This window comes from Ursus maritimus, unplaced genomic scaffold (assembly GCF_017311325.1).
Source record: "Ursus maritimus isolate PB19 unplaced genomic scaffold, ASM1731132v1 scaffold_4, whole genome shotgun sequence".
NCBI classification, from domain to species: domain Eukaryota; kingdom Metazoa; phylum Chordata; class Mammalia; order Carnivora; family Ursidae; genus Ursus; species Ursus maritimus.
The window spans coordinates 47,006,931-47,031,983 of NW_024426552.1; the positions used below are offsets into that span (position 1 = coordinate 47,006,931).

The following is a 25,053-nucleotide window of genomic DNA, read 5'->3' on the forward strand; positions in this document are numbered from 1 at the left end:
AATCACAATGAGATATTACCTCACACCTGCCAGAACTGCTATTATCAAAAAGACAAGAGATAACAGATGTGGCAATGAAGTGGAGAAAAGGAAACCCTGTTCATATCGGTGGGAATATAAACTAGCAGAGTCATTATGGAAAACAATACAGAGGTTCCTCAAAAAATTTTTAAAAAACCACCATATAATTGAGCAATCGAATTTCTGGGTACATACACAAAGGAAATGAAATCAGTGTATCAGATAACTACACCCCTATGTTCCCTCCAGCATTATTCACAGTAGCCAAGATATGGAAACAACCTAAGAGTCTATCAAAGGATGAATGAAGAATAGAAGGTGTGGTGTGTATACATACACACACGCACACACACAATGGAATACTTGTCAGCCATGAGAAAGAAAGAAATCCTGCTGTTTGTGACAACATAGAAGGATCTTAACGACATTATGCTGAGTGATATGAACTAGACAGAGAAAGACAAATACTGCCTGATGGGACTTATATGTGGAATCTAAAAAAGCTGAACTCTCATAAATAGAGACAAGAATGATGATTTCCAGGGGTGGGGGGTTGGGGAAATCAGAAGATGTTGGTCACAGGTTACAAATGTCCAGTTATAAGATGAGTAAGTTCTGGGGATCTAATGTTAAACATGACTATAATTAACAATATATATTACATGCTTGAAAATTGCTAAGAGAGATCTTAAATGTTTTCACCACAAAAAAAAAAAAAAAGGTAATTATGTGAGGTAATGGAAGTGTTAACTAACCCTACCATGGTAATCATTCCCCAATATGTAAGTGTATCAAGTCATCACGTACACCCTAAACTTATATAATGTTATATGTCAATTATATGTCAGTAAACCTGGGAAGAAAAAAAAGAATGGTCCAGATGGAGAGAACAAGAGTTCAATTCCAGATAAATGGAAAGTCAACAAATTGAAGTCCAGAGCGTGAAAGGAAAACAAATTAAGTAAAAATACCAGCTTCTGTCTCGTCTAAAGCTCAGGTGCTTGAAAGACCTTCCTTTGGTTTATAAATCTTATGTTAGGAAAAGAGGTATGATATTGTAATTTATAAAATATATATATATATAGCTGGTCTTAGTGTCCACAATTCCTGGCTCACAGATCCCAAAACCCTTGGAACTGCCTCAGGGTTGAGAGTTATTAAAGTGTCTTTTGTTATGTTAATGGGGTAATTTTAAGAGGGCACCTATGGATGGGTACTTGTTGTCAATGAAGCCAACCATGTGATTAAGGGGTTAGAACTTTGAGTCCCACGCTGTGACCTTCAGGAAGAGGAGAGGAGCTAAGGGTTGAATCAGTTACCAACGGCTGATGATTTAATTGATCACACCCATCTAATGAAGCCTCCATAAAAACCCAAAAGGATAAGGGTCCAAGGAGCTGGGTTAGAGAACACCTGGAGATCTGAGGAGAGCGGCATACCTGCTGAGGGCTTGAAAGCTCTTGCCCCTTCCCACATACCTTGCCCTATGCATCTCTTCAATCAGGCTGTTCCTGAATTGTATCTTTTTATAACAAATCAGTAATCTAGCTAAGTAAAATGTTTGAGTTCTGTGAGCCATCCTAGCAAATTAACCAAACTTGAGGAAGAAGTCATGGGAACCCATGATATATAGCTGGTTGGTCAGAAGCACAGGTAGCAACATTGGCTTGCAACAGCTGGTGTCTGAAGTGGAAGTGGGGGCGGGGACAGTCTTGTAGAACTGAGCCCTTAACCTGTGGAATATGATGCTAGCTTTGGGTAGATAGTGTCAGAATTGAGTTGAATCCTTGAACATCCAGCTGGTGTCTGGAGAATTATGTGGTGCTATGTGGGAACACTCCCCCTTCACATATTAGAAACGGAGTCTCAGAACCATTTTAGGGGGGTAAGCGTGTGCATGTGTGTGAATAAAACAGAAGTATCAAATTTTAGAATAGGACTCTTGAATCATGTAGTTTAACCTTGCCTATTAAAGATAAGAAACTGAGTCTCATAGAAGTGAAATGCCCACAGTCACAGAAAATAGAGTAAAAAATCAAAACTACACTCCTGATTTTCTAGAGTTCTCAGTCCCAGTGCTTTGCCCACTATACCAGATTGTTCATTGAGAGATACGTATAAGTATCCATAACCAGATGGCAAAATGATTCCCAGAGGAGAAACTAGAACAGCCTTAGCACTTCGTTCTCACGCAGTCAACTATGTCCACAGGTCTGTAAGGCCCAGGTAAACAGAACAAAGAGAGAGAGGAAAGCCCATTTTCTAATATGTAAATATCTGCCATGTTGAATATGGAGGTTGTTTGTATAGACAGAAAAGTTTCTTCCTTTCCCATTTCTTTTTCTAGTATCTAAAACCATACATGCATTCAAGGAAAAGCAAGAACGCCATTTGCTCAATGCCAAGTTTGTTCCTCAAAAAACTAGTTAGGCTGATGACAATCATACCATACCACGGAATTCTTTTTTTTTCCTCTTAATTATCTAAAACCACTTCTAGAGATGTGTTAAAGCCACACATTGATCCAGCTGAGACATATTTATACCCTTGCAAATTCTACATGTGAATTTTTTCAAAATGTCAAGGGAGGGGCACCTGGGTGGCGCAGTCGTTAGGCGTCTGCCTTCGGCTCAGGGCGTGATCCCGACGTTCTGGGATCGAGCCCCACATCAGGCGTCTCCACTAGGAGCCTGCTTCTTCCTCTCCCACTCCCCCTGCTTGTGTTCCCTCTCTCACTGGGTGTCTCTCTCTGTCAAATAAATAAATAAAATCTTTAAAAAAAAAATGTTAAGGGAAATGTCTTAAGGTCTTTAATCATGCTGAAAAAATTGAGTTTTATTACACAGAACCTATGACCTGACACACGTTAGGAAAACAGCTCAATCCTTAATGAAAAAGAAATCCTCAAACAATATACACAATTTCAGTATATCTGCAAATTAAATGCCTTTTCATTCCATAAAAATTAAAAGTAAAACAATACAGAGTATCTCTGATAAAAGTTCAGTCACAAATAGGCCACATAAAAAGTGAAAGTAAACAACTTGACTTTTTTTTTTAAGATTTTATTTATTTTGAGAGAGAGATAGCATGAGTAGGGGGAGGGGCAAAGGCCAAGGGAGAGACAGAAGCTCAAGCAGACTCCTCCACACTGAGCGCGAGCCTGAGGAAAAGGGCTCCATTTCACAACCCTGAGATCGTGAACCAAGCCTAATCAAGAGTCAGATGCTTAACCGACTGAGCCACCCACGTGACCCACAATTTAATTTTTTAAATAAGGATGACCATCTACTCCGAATAAGTGCCCCCTAAAAAATGGCATGGCAATGAAGCTTTGTCATACGTTGTGAAAGGTAGAACATCCACATGCCAGTAATAGCACTTCATTTATTTTTATAGGAATAGATGTTCCCATAGTAACATATTCAACTCAAGAATTCTTTTAGTTCAATGTAGTATATTAACTTATACTGGCCCAGTTTCACTTCTGTGAATGCCAACTGAAAAGCTTGCTAATGCTATAGAAAGCATACTGTGCAACATGTGATTTTCCAAGTAAGGATGCCAAAAGCTGTCAAATTCAATATCCCAACATTCCTACCTCTAAAATAATTTCTAAAATTTAAATCTGTAAAAAAATTTTTAAATCTCATTTCTATAAAAGAATAAAATCTTGTTAAGTTTATCCCCCCAAAAGAAGGAAAACCAATAACCATACACTTCTAATTAATCATTCTTTTTTCATGCCTTATTATCTTCCATTAACAATCCCACTGTCTCCTCAAATTGTTACTTAATGCCCCCACAGTCATCACTATTCAAAAAACTGAGGAGTTGGCTTTAATGCAAATGGAACCACATTACAGGCACCACGTGAGCCCAGTTAGTCGGTGCTTATCATCACTAAACGGGCAGCCCTTTCAGCCAAACCCTAACTACTTTCAGCAACAGGGGAACCTAAGGATACCAGATCTTCCCGGTTTTCAAAAGAAGTTGGAAATTTACATTTTCCTGCAAAAATATTCTAATTGTTAAATGTTAGCTTCTTTAAAAATTTGGCCCCAAAGCACATGCCTACAGCTGCATCCAGCTGGCTGGTTTCCAGCTTGCAACCTCCGACGCGTATAGAAATTCCTATCTTTACAACATCATTCTAAATATCTAATATTTGATCACAGTTCTGTGGTTAGAGAAGCCTGAGATGAACAGCATGAGAAGGAATGAAGACTAGTGGTGTGATGTTCACAGTGAATCGCCATCTTCTGCCATTGCACCCTGAATGGACTTCTAAGACAGCACCACCTTATCTGTGTAAAAGTCTGTCTACCAGACTGGAAACTTCTTGAGGGCAAGCCCACACCCTTATTCATCTTAGTTTCCCCAGCACTTGGCTCATGAAAGGCACAAAATAAATATATTTGAATGAATGAATAAGTGAATGAATAAATAAACACCAAATAATGTAATCTCTTGTATCAACCCCCCCCCCAACTTTTTTGCCTCCAATATGGAACTCAATGAAAAGAGTATTTCCAACGACACCATATTTCAAAACTGAGCTGCTCTGCAACGGAGTATAAGAAATGGCTGCATATATTAATGGCTAAGTGAATTTGGGGCAGACTTTGTAAATGTTCATTGCAGTATTAAAGTCAAGAAACAAGAATTTCAAAAAGCTTCTATGAGACAGAAAAGTCTCAGGAGAGTAGGAGTGGGGAATGTAGAAGGGAGTCCCCCTACTCTGTGTGATAACAAAACATTCATGGATGCTTTGTAACCAGGTCGTCTCCAGGGGAGCTATGGCTGTAGGTATCACTGTTCTTGTTTCAACTACACTCAAGGAAGCCACTTTCTTTTCTACTAGATGCCTCTCTTTGGGTGAAGTAGCAAGTGGAGGGGTTTGGAGGGGATAGAGGATCACCAGGGGAGTTGGGTGGTAAAAACAAAAAGGAACATTCATTCCATGGTGTTTCTGTGCAAATGGGAATGTCTTCAGTCTAGGTTAAAGGAGGTCTGATTTTGAGTCCCTGTCATTTGTCAGCTAGCTGTTATTTTTATTCCTCTTTCTCTCTCAATCCCATACACACACTGTTCTATATGCTTTGGAGTCTAACATTTTTCTTCAGTACAATCCTTGGAATGCAAATCTATATTCTGTACGTATGTACATCAATTTATAGTCTTGGCTATAAAAATTACTTCTGAGTAACTCTTAGAGAACAACTCAGTGGGAACTTATAGCTTAATTATTACCAAACAAGTATAAACCATAAATAAGTTTTATACCACATGTAGAGCTTGGCAATTAACCAGTGCAGACTTCATTTAACCACTGCAGAAAGCTTAAATTTTCTGAACCAATACTTGGGACTCTGGAGCTGACAACGGTGAATAATGTTCCAAGGATGATGTAAGAAAATATTTGAAATAGGAACAGCTCAGGAAATTCATGATGCCAAAGTAAGCAGGTGAGTGTATAAAGAACAGAAGTTTGAGTGCCTGATTCTAGGCATAAAACTTAGAAACATACTTACCAGAATGGATGGGGGGGTGGACTGAAGACTTGAACTTTGGGTGTTCCAAACTAGGTCTTCAGTTTCGGGAAGTAAAACTCCTCTCACTGAAGAAAGAACATTTTTAGTGGAGACGCTATTGTATTTGAGGTTCAGGGACAACTAAAAACAAGGTTGTTCCTTTTTATAGTTTAGATCTTGATACACAGAGAAGAAACTTGCTTAGAAAATGTTTGTTACTTTATTCAGGTATTTTACTTACATTGAGATAGGGAAACTGAAGGACTCCAAAAAAATCTGCTTTTTGCTCTGTTTCCTGCTTCTATTCTTTCTAGGCCTGTACCCTTACCTCATACAGGCCTTATAAAACAAATAGCATATGTCCTCTGTGTAAGGGACAAGAAGTTAATGATTTTTTTTAGAGTCCTCCAGCACAACAGATAACACCTAAGGAAGGGCCATAAGAGAATGACCGGACGAGGCCATCATATGCGTATTCCAGACCACGGGCACTAGACATCTCAATGACAAGACCCCTGGCTCCAAGGAATAAGTAGCTTATGAAGGACGCCTGGACCACTGTCCTTGTTCTAGCTGGCTCCTGGATGCCTGAGAGCACATGTACCACCAGACCACAATCCTCAATAAAAACCCCAGACTCCAAGCAAAGACAAAATTCTCTTCTTTTCTTTCCCAAGTCTCCCAGATACTCTGTCTGTATCTGCTCTGTGTGTGTGTGTATGTATGTGTGTGTGTGTGTGTGTGTGTATATATATATATATATATTGAAGATATTCAATAATATAATATTGAAGATATATATATATATAATATAATATATTATATATATATATATATCTTTAATAAACCCTGCTCTCCCTTTCTGCTGGCTTGTGTGTGATTTCTATCCTGCATGTCACCAAGGACCCTCTTGGCTGGTCTTGTAGGTCCCTATCTGGGTCCTCAGACCTGGCCTGCCGGCATCAATATTAACACAATCTGTCTGATTTATAAGACTCCAACATAAAATATTGTCCTCATTATTACATTTAAAACATTCCTATATTATTTCTTTTTCTTCTTTCAAGCATTGTTTATTCTTTTCAAGATTCCTATAAAGCAAATCTTTTTAAATTGATTTCATTTTAATAAGGAAGTTAAACTGAAATTCTAACTCATTTGGGTGATGCTAAGAATGGAGAAAATTATGAAAATGGATTTCCTCTTTGGAAGAAAATATCTTTGAAAAATGGGCTAGGACACCAGAGAGTTTACTGCTATACCAATATTAAAAAGCAATAAAGGTAAGACAGTAGATTGTATAACTTAACTCAACAAAGGCTTACTGAATCCTTGCTAGTTACTATAGACTTTGATAAAGTTGAGACTATAAACATTAATAAAGCCAAGTTTCTCCTATGCAAGTATTCCCTATGTCAGAGAGATAAACACGAATTATAAAATAATGTGAGGGGCATATATACAATGTATGGGATACAAAGAAGAAATTGATTTTGCCTGAAGGGGAGAGAGAATCTATAAAAGCTAAAGAAAAAAAAAGGGGGGGGGGGACTGCCACAATTTGATCTGGTGTATGAGCTAAAAATAGAAGCAGAATATCTCTTTATTCACCTGTTACTACTGGCCTGACATAAAGGGATCAATGAGAAGCAAAAAACCCTATTCGATTTAAGTATTTTCCAAAACTCTTTTTCAATGGTGTATACAGTTATCTTTTATGGAAAATAAGCACCATGGATCAAGGATGATCTATCTTCAAGAAATGATGACCAGGTTACCTAGAAAGCTACAGCCATTCAGAATTCTGAGTTGGCATGAAAATAGAAATAGATTTTAGAGACAAAATTTTGTGCAATTGAAACATACATCCAATGAAAGATCAAAGCACCTGAATTTGTTTCTCCTGTATATCCTAAAGCTTTTGCTAAATTTGCTTAGAAATTCTCAGTTGTTAAACTTCTATTTAGGACACCTTCTAGGAGGTAACTCTACAACCAGGTTCTACGTAAAAGGAAGACCTTCCTACACTGTTTGTGGATTTAATTTCCTAAACAATCTCACTTCGCGTGTTGCATACCTTAATCTCCATGTCCTTCTTCAGTACCCTCTTTATTAACCTTGCTGTTTGTACCTTCTGCTCAGTTTAGGTTCCCATCTCCTTCAGGTCATGACTTCCTAGCTCTATTTTTTTCTCGGATCCCAATCCCCAGATTCCTGGGAATTTCTGCCTATTTGCTGTTCCCAGGTAGCCCCCAGCTAGTCTATACTAGCCTTGCCAAAAGGGACTTCAGCAATTTCAGATTATAACAAGCATCTTCTCTTTTCACTATTTTATCTGACTCAGGCATTCTAACAAGATACAACAACGAAAAAGGAGTATATGGGAAAGTAAGCCCAGGATACCTGCACTGCTCCAAAATGCAAATGTGGTTCTCTCCTGTTTTAGAACTGATAGCCTAATACCACTATCATCTATGAGGAAAGAGTTTGCCACTTTAGGAGCACCTCAGGGGCACAGTTGGTTAAGCTTCCAATTCTTGGGTAGTGAATCTCAGTGCGGTGAGATGAGCCCCACACTCAGCAGGGAGTCTGCTTCAGATTCTCTCTCCTCCCCCTTTCCCCTCCCCCCCACTTATGCACTCTCTCTAAACTAAATAAATAAATCTCTAAAAAAATAAACAAATAGTTTCTCTACTTAAAGTTCTATATAACCCATATGAAGTCCAGGCCACTTTGTGGCTCTGTCTTTGCACACTGTCATTTTAAGGAAACATCAGTCTAGCAGGCCAAAATAATTGAAAAGCAATTTAAAGTTTTAATTCAGCCCTCAAAAAATATCTTCTTTAGGAAGTAAGGAATTATACATAGTAAAATTTCGTTAAAGTTTTTTTTTTCCTCTCTCTTCTCTCTCTCTCGTGTGTATTTGTGTTTATTTACACACACACACGCGCGGCCTAGGTGATAACGGCTTGAAAAGATACAGACTCTTTTCTCTTAGGAAAATGTGGGAACCGAAGAGGCTATACAAATGCATCACTATTAGTATTGTCTCTCTTTCATGAATTGTCCTGTCTGGCAGCTGGTACTTTTCCCATGCAATCATTTCAGTAAAATATAGTCCATGGACATCTTAAAAGTTAAACTACCCATGAGTGAAAAAATCATAAAGAAGTAAACATGAAGGAGTAAGTAATTTAACAGGACACTGTGTCCCTGATGAGTTAAACTGTTGCAATACCAGTAACCAGATTCTTAGTAAACTCAGTCTTTTAGTCTGAGATTAACTAGGCCACTCTTTAGCCTCTAAATCCAAAGTAGTCAACCCCTCCTTGAAGCTCCCAGATCCACCTGTTGATTTCAGATCATAACTGGATTTCTCCAGCTATCTAAATTCAAACTTAGTACTGGACTCTCTGGGATTCTGCCTATCACCCAGTATCAGTTCTTCTTTGACCAAGATCTTCCCTGAACTTTCCTGAGCTACTCTGTCTTCTGCTCTCTGGCTTTTAAGTCTTTACACCAGTCGATTTGCCTGTGGAGAATTACTGTGTAGGTTGCCCCAGCAGCACTATAACCTGTTCCAATCATACTTGCAGTTTCTACGTCCCTTTTTCTTATATTTTGCTCCCATTTCCCTAAACTATGTCATGCTGTTCTCCACTTTCTCTGACTCTGTGGCCTTTTGTCTGCCAATACTTCTAAGAGGTCCTGATTGATCCATCCCAAACAGCTGCATGGCTAAAGTTCCATTCATACCAGGATGGCTCCTGTTTCATGCAGTCTAGAGAATGCTCAGAACCACAGATATTTAAGGAAATTAGTTTTCACCAGAGTGCATTGGAGAAGAAACTAAGTACAAGGACTTTATGATGGATATCAACTCACCATTGATAAGCTGAAGGGAGTCAGGATCTGGATTCAAAGAGGAGTTCCCCAGCAAAAAATTCTGATGCAGTGTCTCAGCAATATAATCTCTGAAGTTACTAATTGCATAAACAGCAGTGGGTTTATCATCCAGTTCCACAAGACCATGGTTTTCCACCTTGTTGGAATGAAGGCTAATTAGGTCCCAGGTGGTATTGCCGATGGCCTCACCATTGAAGGTAACTGCATAATAAACATCTATGCCACTATGGATGAAAAGAGAGAACAGATTAGGCCCTGCTAAGGAAGCACAAAGAAAGGAGCTTTGAACCCATGGAGTAAAAACACTACACCTGGTTGGGGGTGGGGGTGGAGGTGGATGGGTATCAAAAAGCATGTATTCTATCACCATTCTCTGCAGACTCTGGACAACCTTTTGCCATCCCCTCCTTCTTCCTAGAGAACTTCCTAGAGAACTCTCCTTGAGTTTCTATCCCCAGCTCTAAGAACATGGGAAACGTTCTAAGAAGGCCAACAGAGGCAACTCTGCAGAATAGGTGAGCAGGCTCTTCCCCACCATTCTCACCCATTCTTTCCTCCTCAGAGCCAACAGCTCCTTTCCACTATCAGCCAGCTTCCTTCTTTCCCTATTAGCATTTCTCTTCCCTGATTTAAAAAAACAACGGTGGGTAATCCTCTCATCTCTCTTTCTTACTGTTTTTGGATAGATTACGTACTCCATAACAGGAGGGGGGGTAGTGAAGCAACAAAGAAGCTTAATCACTATGAACTAAAACATAGTTATTGGGAAAGGAAAATATGAAATACTTGGAAATAAAGCAAATTGATGACTTGTGATTTTTTTATATCACACTAGAATATTTTCTAATATGACCGTTATCTAAGTCTCTCAGGAGATGTAATTTTGTTTGATAGTCCAGACAATTTACAGTCCTATAAAGTTTGATACTAAACTGTAATAGAACTATTAAGATGTGGTGATGGGTGGTAGGGAAGGCACGTATTGCATGGTGCACTGGGTGTTATACGCAACTAATGAATCATCAAACTTTACATCAAAAGCCAGGGATGTACTGTATGGTGACTAACATAATATAATAAAAAAATATTTTTAAAAAAAGAACTATTAAATGTGATTGGGGTTTTTTTTGGCCTGGTAGCAATGATGACTCCAAAGTTTATGATTTTACTACCCTAAACCTTTCCCAAATTGACTATATAAATTTCTGTTTTTCAAATGCTCTACAAACTACCTTTCATTTTTCCACCGGCTCCTTCATTAATGAGTTCAATAAAATCTTAATGAGCTAACAAATAACTGTCTGAGATTGGGTTTTACTATCTACCTTTCCATGTGCAAAAAAAGAGATTTCTTAGAATAAACGGTAGAGTAAAAATACATAAATAGTAGTTGACATGTCATTTGATAGTTTCTTAAATAATCATTTTGGATAAATAAACTAGATTATAAAATTTTTAAGCCAATAAAAATACTCCTTCTAGACTCTAACTCAGATTTTTCTAACAACTAAAAACTAACATTTTAAAAGTGCTTACAATGTGAGGGGTATTTCATATGCTTTATCTCATTTAATTTTCATAATAACTGTGAAGGTTTTATTATCTTCAGATTATTACTGAAGAAACTGAGCTTTAAAGAAATTAGAAGACTTACCTAAAATTTTGAAACTCTAAGTGGTAGAGTCAAGATTCAAACAGAGATCTGCTTGACTCCAGCACCTGAATTCTGAACTACTATGCTATACCCTCAGGAGCTTTAATTAAACTATTATCCAAAAAAGTCATTATGAGGACAGCTTTGCTCTAGTCATCGCTCTGGCTTCCCACCAGTCTATGAGACACAGCCATCTGAAGCAGGACCCCGTAAGTCACACCAAGATCCTTCCAGAGGAAAGGAGAACACTGCTTTCCCAAAGATAAAACACTCAAGACAGGAAATGGAAACAATTTGCCTCCTTCGGACATTCCGTAGTAGCAAAATGACTCCCAAATCAAAGCATACAAATAATTTAAGCACTTCCCTCTCTGAACTTACTTATATACCATTATATATTCTTTAATTACAGCTTTTGTGGTTTTGTAAAAAGATGTTGTTTAAAGTGACTGCCTTTCAGTCTCTCCTTGAGTTTCTATCCCCAGTGTTCAACATGGTACCTGGCAATGGGGGGCACCCAGTGCCTGCTATATAGAAATCTAAACACGTCTGAATATAAAAAGAAAACTACAGTCTAATCAAGGTATTCACATATCTAAACAAAAAGTATCAACATAATGAGAATGATCCCATGGAGTCTAGAAAAAGGGATTAGTCAACAAATTTATTTCACTATTTAGTGGAAATCTTCAGACCAATGTATTGTGACTTCCTTGTAAACATAGCTCCCTAGATGGGAGACAGCCACAACAGGCTAGCACGGCTCAATGATACTGGCCATTAAAATCACCCAACTTCCAGGTACCCAGGTGGCTCAGTCGGTTAAGTGGGTAAGTGTCTGCCTTCTGCTCAGGTCACAATCCCAGGGTGCGGGATCAAGCCCCCGTTCAGCAAGAAGACTGCTTCTCTCTCAAAAATGGGTAAATAAAATCTTAAAAAAAAAAAAAATCACCCAACTTTCTTTCTCTTCTTTCAAGATTGCAAAGGGAACTTTTGATTATAACTCCCTACAGATTTTCCTATGGGGAAAGAATGCATGAGCCAGGCAATGCAATAATTGGTCAGCTGGCAGATCACTTGCTTTAAATAAACCAATTGGCATCCTAGACAATGCATCATATCTTATGTTTTAGTAAGCATGAATTGGTCTTAAGAGACCTGCCCTTCCTGGGAGTACAGGCAGTTCTGGACCTGTCCTGAGCCTGCTCCCTGTAGATTCATACTCTGAACTATAGGGGACACCATGGAAGTGACATCCCTACCTGCCATACAAGTAGCCAAGCCTCTTTGATGTTTTTGTCCTAATCTGAGTAATTTCCATAAGGTTTTCCTCCCAGATCTGATAAGCTACCACTTCTAAGGGGTGGTTTAGGGTGCTTTAAATTAGTAACTGAGTATTTTGACATCCTGATGCTCTACAAAGTGGTAAGACATCAGCTTGTTGTGCAGAAGTTCTTTCAGTCTCTTAATTTTTCATGTCAGAATATATTGATTCATGGGTAATTCCTGATCTCCTTTTGTAAAGAAATAAATCCAGTAAAATAACCAAATGATGGCCCTGAGGTAGAATAAAACAGTAAGAGGGACACCTACTGGTCAGAACTCACCACACACTGTGTGTCCCAAGCATCTAGCACAACAAACACTTTTGAAAATAACAAAAGAACAAATGGTCAATTTTATTCAGTAACGCAGGCAGATAAGACAACTGAATATGTGCCACTTAAATGACAGTATCATACTCCCTATTTAGTCGGAAGAATTTTGTCTCTAAATATGAAAGTCTCAAGTTTTCACCCTAAAGAGCACGCATTATCTTCATACATTTGTGTCTTCTGAGCAATCATTTTTTAAAAGATTGATTGATTGATTGATTTGCGAGAGGGATCGGGAGCACAAGCAGGGGGAGCCGCAGAGGTAGAGGGAGAAGCAGACTCCCTGCTGAGCAGGGAGCCTGATAGGGGGCTGGATCCCACGACCCTGAGATCATGACTAGAGGAAAAGGCAGTTGCTTAACCAACTAAGCCACCGAGGCACCCCATGAATAATCATTTTGGAGATATTACTTCACAGCCACAACCCAACCCTGAGGAAGTGCATGCTGCTTCCAAGCTCAATGAGACAGCCCATGACTACATCTCCAGAAAGGTGAGCTTCTTGGGGTCTTTGTACAACCTATTTCATGTTAAGACAGAAAGGAGTGATAAGGAAAAAATGGAGGAAAAAAGACTGTGCTGCTTAGCTCTTGAGTTCATTCCTATGCTGTGCAGAAAATCAGACAAGGAGAATCAAAGTTTCACTGGGAGCCTACCATGTGCCTTGCATGACTTTTAGATTTCATAGGGAGAAGATCAAGAGAAATGTTCCTGGATCAAGAGATCTGTGCAAATCAAGCAATCTGGGTTAGATTACTGGCCTTATTCTTTACTGACAAAATATAATTTGTCTCCCAACATTTCCCTTGGACACATAAAAATAACACTTCTATTATAGTCTACCTTGTCTAGCAAGGATAAATTCATTAAAGAAGACAGAACACCTCAGAGATATGCTGCAATTCCTTACCATGTTTTTGTCCTAGAGAGAGAACTCAAAGAAATGCTTAAGGTATCAGGAAATCATCTATTCTCGGAGCCGAGAATGTCACTTTGACCCAAAACAGACTGAGTTCTGGCATGGCAGCAGAGAGACGTCTCAGGATGAGGCACAGAATAAAAGAAAGCCAAGAGGCCAAGGAAGTCCATAAGAACCAGAATGTACCTTGGAAGACAAAACGTGATCTGACTGAAGAAAGCTGTGCTGGCTCTCTGCACTTTGCACCTCCAAGTTAACGAGCCACCACTGTATTATCCTCTTTCATCTTCTAAACGAGACTAACACAGCTGCTATAGAAAGGAAAGTTTCTCTTTCTGACAGCTATTTCCAGAAACATCAATCATGTGGAGGTGAAATTGCCCTGATCGGCTGTTTGACATGTGTGGATTTTCAACATAAGAAATAACAGTATCATTTCTCATTAAGATCAACCAAAATAAAGATGTTTCAGAGAAACTCAGACATCCTATAAAACTTGTTTTGTTAGAAAGAAGGCACACACTTACAAAGCCTGGAGCTGAAGTTTTGAAGTATCGCAGGCAGATATATTATTGACTCACTTCAAATGTATAATATACTAACTTAAAATAATGTGTGCACCTGGAGAGGTACAAAGCAAATAGAAAACTTCATATGGATATAAATGCTTATGGAGAGAGAGAAAGAGAGTGGTTATATATTATATAGATGGACTATCTGCGCCACACATTTATCCACAGTTCAGAATACAAGTATACCAAAAAGTTATGAATCAATTCCATCAACGGGCTAATACCTGACAATACTGAACAATTTTGGAAACTGTACCTAGGTTAACAATTCTATCATAAAATCTAATGGATTCATATTGGTCTCTGTGTCCCTCCAGAGGACTTAGCACTCAGTAACTGGATAGCATTCTTTTGGTCATAGGGTTAACATGAGAGTTGGGGTTGTTTCAATATTCTAATCATGCCAAGAGGGCAACAACTAAACAATCAGGCCTTTTGGGTGAGAACTGATCATCAACACATATACCTATAATATATACACACAGAACAGTTTACAAATATTTAGAGTACAGAAACCAAAATTTTGATTACCTTGGTCAAAATATTTGATACCTCCTAGTTTTATAACTTACGGCAAATCAGTTTGTCTGTCTCAGGCAAAGTATCCCCACTTGCAGAAGGAGAATGAATATTAATCCTCATTTTTACTATCTCAAAGGGATATTAAGAAAATAAAATGAAAAAATAAAAAAGAACCAGTAATTTGACAGATCTCTAAAAGCACTTTTCATTAGATTGTGTGTTCCTAGAGGAAATAAACCAAGAGTTATCAATTTTTGTAGGCACAGGGTTTGTCCAATTAGTAGGCACTTAGGAAACACTTGCTTAAATAATATAAATGAAAATGAGGGAATCAGAAAGCTCTTTTCAAATATAAAATATTACAATGAAGTAGTATTACTGTATGTCTAAACATGCCCATAATTAACGCATGAATTTGCTTCATAAATTCTATTTATACTCCTCAATCTTGCAAGAGAAAATGAATTTTAAATAAATTTAAAACCAAAAGCAAAAAATGACAAGCAACCTCCACAAAGGGTATTGACTATGTTTTTATATTATGCTGCTTCTAAGAAATTCCAGAGAGCAACTGTTTTTGCAAATGAACTATTATTACAGAGATCAGCTTTCTCCCCTCCATTTACCACTTAAAGTGACACTTGATTATATCACTGAATGACATAGTACACTTGAAAATGTTTACATTAATGGCGGGTTTTACTCCTATTTTAAATTTAGTGTAACTCAATATTTAAAAGTACCTGACAGTCAACCGTCCATGACAGGAGTCTGTAAACTACAACCTGTGAGCTAAATCCAGCTCAGTGTCTATGAGTTCAAAGATTTTATATTTTTACATAGTTGAAAAAATCAAAACAAAAACAATATTTTGTGACAAGTAAAAATTACATGAAATTCAGATTTCAGTTTCCATAAATTTAAGTTTTACTGGAATATAGCCACACTCATTCATTTTCAGTGTATTATCTATATCTACATTCCTCTGATGGCTGAGTTAAGTAGTTGCAACAGAGAAGATATGGTCTGAAAAGCTTACAATATTTACTAACTGAAACTTAAGTAAAAAAGTTTGCCAACCCCTGATCTGTAAGGAGATGGATGCTAATATTGGAAGTTATAAAAGAATTGAGCTATGCTCCCTTGGACCTAGGGCTACCAGATTTTCCAAACTACCTTTTCCATCAGTTGACTGTACTTTACCTGCCATTTTCCTTGGGGGACCTGAAAATAAAAATTGAAAGTGTTAAGCAGAGTTTAAGACAGTTATAACTGTCACATCGATTCATCAAAGTGCAAGTTCTTAATATATTTCCTCTAAAATGTTTCCTTAAATCAAAATGTTTGCACAGTATTAGACATTGACAAACCCATGTAGACTGAAGGAAGCAAACAAAGGGTAGAAAAGATTGTATTTTAAAACTGACAATATTTACTATGTTTAAACTGTAATTAAAATACTTTTTAAACCATTCATATAAGGTTTTCTCTTTATAAATAAGCTTTTTTCAGTAGATCAGCAGAGGACTCCAGTTGCTGGCATTTAGCAAAATTAGGAAATATTTTTTTGGTAGACAATGTGTTATATAATTTAAAATAAATGAAAAGAAAATTGGATGTTATACAGAAAGATGCTAAGGGACTGGGAAAGGTCAGGACTGAACCACAGGATATTGCATGGCCTTCAATATTTATTCATTTTATGTAACAGACACTTAATAGATCTTCCCATGTGCCAGAAAACTGTGCTAAGTGTTTTACAAAATCAATTCATTTAATCCTCATTAAGATTATTAAGGACCACTAGAATCCCCATTTTACAGGTAAAGAAACTGAGGAAAAAGGAAGCTACGTAATTTACCCAAGGTATTTCAAAAGTATTTTTAATAAAGCAGAATTAATAGTAAATTCTCTTTTTTATACAAATAAGACATTAAAACTTGATTACTTATCTAAAATCATTCAGCCAGAAGTGCCAAAAGCAGGTTTGAACCCAGGGTAGTTGGTTCTAGAGGCCATGTTACCTTTCGTGTGCTGCCACACAAAACGCCTCGCATTCCTAGGTTCTCATATGAGCTTTAGTCATAACTGGAGGCAGTAATCTATGAGAAGTGCTAAGGCTGAACTGGGGAGACTGGTCATGGTATGAGAGTAGGTGGTGGGTCAATTTACCATGCTTGCCCTCTCCCCCACACAGATAACTAGCTGAGTGTCTTCTAGTAAATTACTGACATTCCCTGTGCCCTGGTGTCCTCATCAGAAAAAAAAAAAAAATGAGGATAATAATAACTATCTCACAGCATGGCTGTTGAGAATAAATGAGTTATAAAGCTATGAAGCCTGGCACACTGTCAATGCTATATAAGTGCTTGCTATTATTTCTGGTAAACCCCGAAGTTGTGATAAGAGAATATGCCAAAGTTAAGATGTTGGCCCTATTGATTATTCTGCGAAGTTACACAGTACCCCACTCATGCTCCCCTGAATCCAACAGCTGGGCCACAGCTATCCTCCAAATGCCCCAAACCCTCAGAATACTGAGGCTAGCATAGGGTTGAAGAGTAAGAGCTGTAAAGTCAGCCACCTGGTTTCAAAATCCCTCTTCCACCGTTTATTTACAAGCTCACTGACTTTGGGCTGATACTTCATCCTTTTAAACCTGTTTGCATTTGCACTCTGCAAAATGAGTATTAATAATAATATTTATTCTGATTAAGTTAGCTCAGGAATATGAAGTCCCCAATACAAAGTATTGACTCAGTAAACATTCACAAGTATTATGCGGTTTTAAGCAGAGACGAAATGTCTTAAAAAGAGGTCTCTGATTTACTTAAAACTGCTATGTTTGAATGAGGACAAATGCATCCCCTCCAGAACGCCCTTACAGTAAGATGTCAAAGTCACCTCAGTAGAACATTGACAAGATTTAGTAGGAAGCCAACATCATATCTAATATGACTCCAGGCTCCCCTCAGTGCCAAGTAACTTGTCAGCAGCAAGCCGGGACATGAATTCCTAAGTTCTTATCTGCCTAACTACAGATCTAGTATGTCTCCTTGAATATATTCTTCCGCCTTTTTCTAACTCAGTTTCCTCTCCTGAAAAACTATCATTAAGAATACACACTTACCAGAAATAGTATTGAATTACAGCATTCAAATCATTTGTTTTTAGAGCACACGTAATGAACACAAAGAGATATTATATTGAAATAAAGAGTGCTACTGAACACGTACATTTTTAGAGTCTATTTACCTAAAATCGAGTACACGAATGTCCTTATAGCCTGGTAACCCCGTAAATGCATTTTCAACCTGTTAAAGATAAAAATAAAATTTATAGCTATGTAGAAATGTGAAAAGGTACATAGAAAATACTGTTCTTAAGAGCTGAATATAAAGTGCACTGTTTATAACTAGTAGAAGCATACACATGTATACAGATGCATAATAGAAAGTTATATAATTATAATAGTTAACAATGTTAGAAAATAACTGTCACATTTTTCTTTTACACTTTGTCTTTTAAGGTTTTAATGTATTTTAATATTAATTTTTTTCCAAATTATGAAAAGCAACTTCTTATTGGCAAAGCACTGCTTTTTCCCTTGTGGGATAAAATGTAGAAAAAAGCATTAGTTTCCAAAAAAAAGCTATAATGACATTTTTAAATGTAATTGTTTGGATTAGAAATCTGGCTGCAGCATACACACTGACAAACAGTCAAGTGTTCGTTTTCTGTAAGTGTAACATGTCTGATGGTATCTGTTTCCTGTTCCTACAATACAAGGGACTGTGAACAAAGTTAGCATTAGAAACTAGTCCACAAGCTGAAGCTCAGTCCCCAGGACAGAGGTCCTGTTGACCGGGTCTCATGAAGGAGGTTATGAAGCAGTGACCAGGTAACTTAACTGGTCAAAAGATCAATTTATGAGCATCCCATCTACAGGAACCAGTTTTATCACTGAGTCTTTAAAATCCAGCCATGTAAATCGAGATGAGATGAGTGACTGGAGGGAGGGAAAGAATGCTAACTGGACTAAAAATCTAAAAATAGTCAAGTCATAAATAAATACATATTTTAACAACATTGAACACTTAACCCACATTTCAGAAGGTGACAGTCTCAGCAGATAAGTCACTATGGAGCCAACACCAGAATAAGGGAAAGAAGTTGTTAGTGGACTTTGGCAACATCTCTGGGAACCCGCTTTTAAAACCAAGTCTTGATATAATCAGGAGAGTGGGATTTTTTTTAAAAATCAGGGTTCACCGAAGATCTCAATGCGTCAAGGATAAAGAATCCAAACCCATGTAAGTCTTCACCTATGATAATTTGCCTTGTTTTATTCTCTTAGAAGAAAGACAGAAATGCCATAATTCTTGTAGGATGAAAGTAGAGATGGAATCTTGAAGGACAGGAATCCAAAAATGAGTTCGTCTCAGCTGTTTCTGTTGGCAAAGTAACTGAATACAAGCCTTATTTTATAGAATTAATACTGCCTTGCCCATCAACCATTTTGGTTTTCATAAGATTAAAATGAATGTACCTGAAAGTATTCCATCAACTGCAAAATGTTATACAACTCTATATTATTATAATTTGCTAGACCCATCTCATTTTGAGTTTTGTCATCTCTTGAGTCTAACCATGTACAAGTATTCTAATTCCTCCTGAACCTCAATCCTCTCCAAGCAGGCTTTCTTTTTCCCTATATATCTTCCCATATTATTACCTACGAAATAATATTAAAGGAGCAATCCCTGTGACTCTGCCCTGAAGGGAGAGAACTCCCTTCAATTTGCATTAAACACAATTACAGAACCTTTCTGAGACACAACCTCTAACTCTGCTGCTTTACACAAGGAAGTGGCTGTTGGTAGACATTTCCATGCAGGGCTGTAGAGATACTCCAAAGAAACCATTTCATGGTAGGCCCAGGCCCTTCATCACCCCCAAATCACCTCAAGCCAAGAGCTATCTACCTCATAAAGTCTCTGCTGGAGATGTTTTTCAGAATGTTTCCTGGACTTCCTCTAAATATGCAGTCATTCAGTGGAATTGTTTATCTAAACATTCAGGTGTACTAAGTTTCCTTACTCCGAGAGCAGAGAGAACCAGACAGCTGATCCAAGACTCTATCTGATGCCAGGTGGCCACTGGCCTGGCTGACATTTCTTCTACATACCATACAGCCTTGCAACTTGGCCACACAGAAAGGAAAAATAATCGTCTGGCTTGCACTCCCCACGTTGGATGGCTGCAATGATGCCGTTTGGCTGAGAAATGCACATTTCTTTTTCTCCTCTAGACATAGTGTCTAGGGAAGGAAATGAGTCCAACGTAACGGAATTGAAAAACTTGGGCAAGGAGAACCCCATCAAGAGGGAAGGAAAAGAAATAAATAGGAAGGAATGATGTGCCCTGTCACCGGACAGAAAAGGGAGATGGGCACTCAATGCCTTAAGACATAAGAGCAAAGGCATACAAGAAGGGCCACATATAGATCATTTTTGACTGAAAGAATCTTGAGTTCAAGTCCTATATAGAATCCTTCCAGAAATTAAAGTTGCAGGATAGTCTAATTTACAATTCTTTAAAGAAATACCTTTTTAAAAATACCTCTAACCAAGAAACAGAGATAGGGAAATTTACTTTTCACTGGATACTCTTTTGTCCTTTTGAACTTGGTACTGTGTACTACTTATGTGTTAACTGTCCCCAATTTTTCAGTTTAGAAAAAGAATATTAAAAAGGAAATTAAAAGAAATTAATGTTCCTCCAAGATAAAGCAATACACTGTTTCTTAAAGTTTCTTTAAGTTTCTTAAAGATACTTATTTCTGCAAATATTGTCAAGTTAAAACCATGCCATTGAACACATGCTTCTTTGGCTGTGCAGCAAAAGTTTGGAAATAGCATTTATTTGTTAGCAGATGGTAAAGGTGTGTCAGATTTTGATTCAATTAACTCATCTGTCTTTCTGTGACCTTTCTACAGAGTTTTCTGAAGAAGTGGCTAAATCACAGCCCTCTGAACCAAATAGAAGAAGAGCTTGATTCCTTAACCTACGTTTAACTAGTCTTGTGAATATGGGAAATTTACAGCCCCAGGAACATGTCTTGTTAATTAATTAAGAAAGAAAAGAAAAGAGAAAAGAAAAGAAAAGAGAAAGGGGAGGGAGGAAGGGAGGGAAGGAAGGAGGGAGGGAGGAAAAGGAAAGGAAAGGAAAGGGAAAGGAAGGAAAGAAAAAGGAAAGAAAAGAAAAGAGAAAAAACAAACCAAAAAATCACCTACCTCTGAAATAAACTCTTCTACAAGGTGCTGGTGGTGGAAGGTGGATGGATCCTGTAGTTCTTCCCTAAACTGCTCTCCCAAAAGGTGGATACTGAATTCTGCAATCTGCTCAGTTGCTGGTTTTGTGGATTCTTCTATCACATTCTCAATTTCATTGCTAATCTTTATTTTTAGAGAAAAAAACAACAAATGCAAATGTTTACTCGTGCAACCAACAAATATCTACTAATTGGTACATAAGAGACACTGTGTCAAAAGAAACTTCTAGTGATGACGTTTTATACAGTGTTTGACTTTGGAACTAATTGGGTGGACTTTAAGACATAGGCTAACATTAAAATTACTATGAATTTGTACATTCCTTTGAACACACAATGACTGCTTCAGGGAAAGACAGAAAATTTTCCAAAGATAACCACCAAAGTTGACCATCTTCTATCACATCATCTGTGAGTTTAAAAAGAGATGACTATGCTAATAATATCATCTAAAAATAGCCTAGAAGTGTTGTTCTCAATTTTTTTGGTCTTAGGACCCATTTAAACTCTTAAAAATCGTTAAGAAACACAAAGAAGTTTGGGTTTTGTGGGTTGTATCTATAGATATTTACCAAACAAAAAATTAAGGGGACATTTTTTAAATATTAATTCATTTAAAAATAACAAACTCCTTACATTGTAAAAAGGAATAACATTTTGCAAAATAAAAAATTAACAAGAAGAGTAACATTGTTTATATTTTTCCAAATTCTTTAATTTGGTTGGCTTTAGAAGGCACAGAATTCTCATATCTGTTTCTGCATTCCATCAGTTGCAATATGTTAATTTAGTCGGAATACATAAAGAAAAGTATTAGGGAAGGGAGAATTATATTAACAGCCTTTTCAGATAATTGTGGAGATTGTTTTTAGATGCTACACCAAATTCAACAAGGGGTAGCTTCTTAAAGATTAGGTGCTACGTGGAATCTGAAACTGTATCAATGAGCTTTTTGTACTCTGTAACATTAAAATCCAGGTCTTCCAGTGGCCAAAACTGCAACAATTTGAACAACAAAATAAATAATGGATTACCACCCAAATAATAAAATAAATATCCAAGAGTCCATATTGATAGAAATAAATGATTTAATAAATAAATGAGAAGTGACAATAGTGTCTTACAGAAGAATTCCAATTAGTAAATGTAGATGAGGGAAAGAAATTATCATTACTACAATGCTAGAGTAAGAACTGCTACATGGTAGATACATTTGAGCTCATCAACCTAAATCCCTCCATTGTGATACACAGGAAAGGGGGTTGGAATGGAAGAACGGCTAGCAAGCCAATGGCAGAGTCAGGAAGAGACTACAGAGGCTTTCCTTCAGTGTATAATTTTTCATCCCTGATAGATCATATAATCAAAGACCTTCAAAGTCTACTATCCCTTTGGATGCCTGAATTCTCTCTACAATATCCCTGACAAATGGTTGCTCATCCTCAGTTTAAATGGCTCTAATGAGAGAGTCATGATTTTCAAAGGCAGACCATTACATTTCAAAAAAAAAAGCTCTCGGGGCGCCTGAGTGGCTCAGCTCCGTAAGCATCTGTGTTTGGTTTAGGTCATGGTCCTGAGATCCTGGGATGGAGCCCCATGTCAGGCTCCGTGCTCAGTGGGGAGTCTGCTTCTCCCTCTGCCTCTGCCCCTTCCTTATACACTCTCTCTCTCTCAAATAAAGAAATAAAATCTTTTTTTAAAAAAATTTAGAAAGAACAAATATAATACAGTGTAATTTGTGGGATTGAAAAGGAAGAACTAAAAGAAAAGAAAGAACAAAAATGTCAAAAAACAGGATATAAATCAGTAGGGTGACTGAAGTACAATGTTCTAATATTCCTGCATTGCTTAAGATAAAGACCAAGATTTTGAAAAACTTAAATTTTGCTAGATTATGCATTATAAGTTAAGAGGTAACTTATAGGGTAAATACATTTTATATATATAATATAAATACTATACATAATAATATAATATATACTACGTAACTTATAGGGAAACTACTAACGAAACAGAAATAAAGTACATAATTTCTATAACAGTAGATGGAAAATGTATTAGGAAAAAAATTGAACTGTAAAAGTGAACCTTCGGGCTTCATTTTGAACTAGACGTACAAGCAATCTAATTCTTGTTAGGTATCTCTATACTGCTTTGTTTTCTTACTTATCCTATAAATTGGCTTCAAATAGTCTTCTCTTTTGAATATTAATGTTCCAATTGATTATACATAACTCCTTCATTTCTATGATAAGGAATTAAATGTTTCCAGACCTAAACCTCCAACTATTCTGCTTGAAGTTCAGAACCACAGGATCACTTTTTACTCATTCATTCACAAATATTTTTTGAATGACATTATTTCCCAGCACCAGCCACTCTGGACAAAGTTGTATGGAGGGTGAATATATTGATTCTAGCATCCAGTCACGGATCCCACACTACTACCAGTCTTGTTCAGTGACAGGGAAAGTGGTGGGGCAGAGTGGGGTGATTTAACCTGATTTCGTATAAATTAAAATGTCCAAGGTGGGAAGAATAGGTGCAAGGTAACTAAATTACACCTTTCTAGTGAATATGTTCAGTCAGAGTTTGCACTATAGTAAGTAATCTAGGATTTATGAACTCCCAAATTTTAAAAAATTCATATTTAACAAAAGTTCTAACAAAATATTTCTATCTTCCTGGGCAGCCTATGTACTTTTTTTTTAATCTGAATGTTATTGAAAGTAAACTTAATAATGTTTGATGGGCAGATTACTGTTAATAATGATGCATTTTAAAACCACAGTATTTCTTGATTTTTCAACTACATAAAATCTACATCCTTTCCCTCAGAAGAAAAAAAGACTAAGTCCTGATCTATTATGGGATAGAAGAACCAGGCAAAAAACCCCACAGTAAATTATGTCACATAGCCCACAAGAGACAGTGAGTTTACCATGATGACAATTCCCCAGGCTCCAAGTCATTTCATTTACAACCTGAAGCTCTCTCTTGCAAAAGCAGATTGACTCGGCTCTCCAAGGAATCTTAGACTCTTTTCAATACACTGGTTTAGGATCCACAATATTTCCATGAAGGAAACCACATGAAGTCCTGTGTAGTTTGGCAATGGAATATAAGTCTCTCTGAACCCCTGTTCTCCATGTTAGAAACTAAAAAACAAAACACATCACCACTCACACTCTCCTCAGGCCTCTCCTTGCTGCTCTCGGAGGTACCTTCATAGGAGGTTACCCCTGGATATGGAGCACTAAGAACAGCACCTAAGTAGAAAAACAAAACCATGTATATGAATTCAGTCTCTAAGTCACAATCATATCAGGAAATAAAAAACTGACTTCAAAACCATTCTTGTAAGTCATTTGCTTTTCTATCCTGGAAATCCAGTACATTCTAACCTTAAGACATATTTGCATAGAATCCTCCTAGAACAGAAAATAATTATAACTCATTCATTCATTCAATAGCATTTAATGAGCACTTACTATATGCCTCAATGCAAGATGCTAGGGATACTGACAAAATTTTTATCCTTAAGGAGTTATCTAGTAAAGGGGACAGATAATGAAAAAAGTAATACTACGAAACAGGAAAAGTGGGTGAAGGTTGGAGACTGGCTATGAACTGATCATTGTTGAAGCTGGGCCTCATTATGCAATTCTAATTTTTTGTATATGTTTGAAATTTCCAATAAACAAAAGATTTTTTTAAAAAAATTAAAACTAAGGAAGGCAACTACCAATTCATAGGAGACACAGAAATCCAAGGAACATGTTAAAGTATACCACAGAATGCAATCAGAAAAATCCTCACTCTGAGAAACTCTTATAAAACAAATGACAAATGCTGGAGCTAGAAAGGTTCTACCTGTTGACATAAGTAGTGGTTACAGAGTGTTTGCCTTAAAGTAATTCCTTAGGTCATACATTT

General features: G+C 37.2%; 1 protein-coding gene across 1 annotated transcript in view; it reads right to left on the bottom strand.

Moving 5' to 3' along the window:
- IMPG2 (interphotoreceptor matrix proteoglycan 2) overlaps positions 1-25,053 on the bottom strand; it is a 71,325-nt gene that overhangs the window by 23,250 nt on the left and 23,022 nt on the right. The window contains exons 6-11 of the mRNA XM_008702024.2: positions 24,304-24,386; positions 21,080-21,241; positions 18,039-18,097; positions 15,987-16,007; positions 9,441-9,685; positions 5,556-5,641 (exon numbers count right to left, since the gene is read on the bottom strand). Of these exons, the coding sequence (XP_008700246.1) occupies positions 5,556-5,641; positions 9,441-9,685; positions 15,987-16,007; positions 18,039-18,097; positions 21,080-21,241; positions 24,304-24,386 (656 nt within the window). The remainder of the gene's footprint in view (positions 1-5,555; positions 5,642-9,440; positions 9,686-15,986; positions 16,008-18,038; positions 18,098-21,079; positions 21,242-24,303; positions 24,387-25,053) is intronic.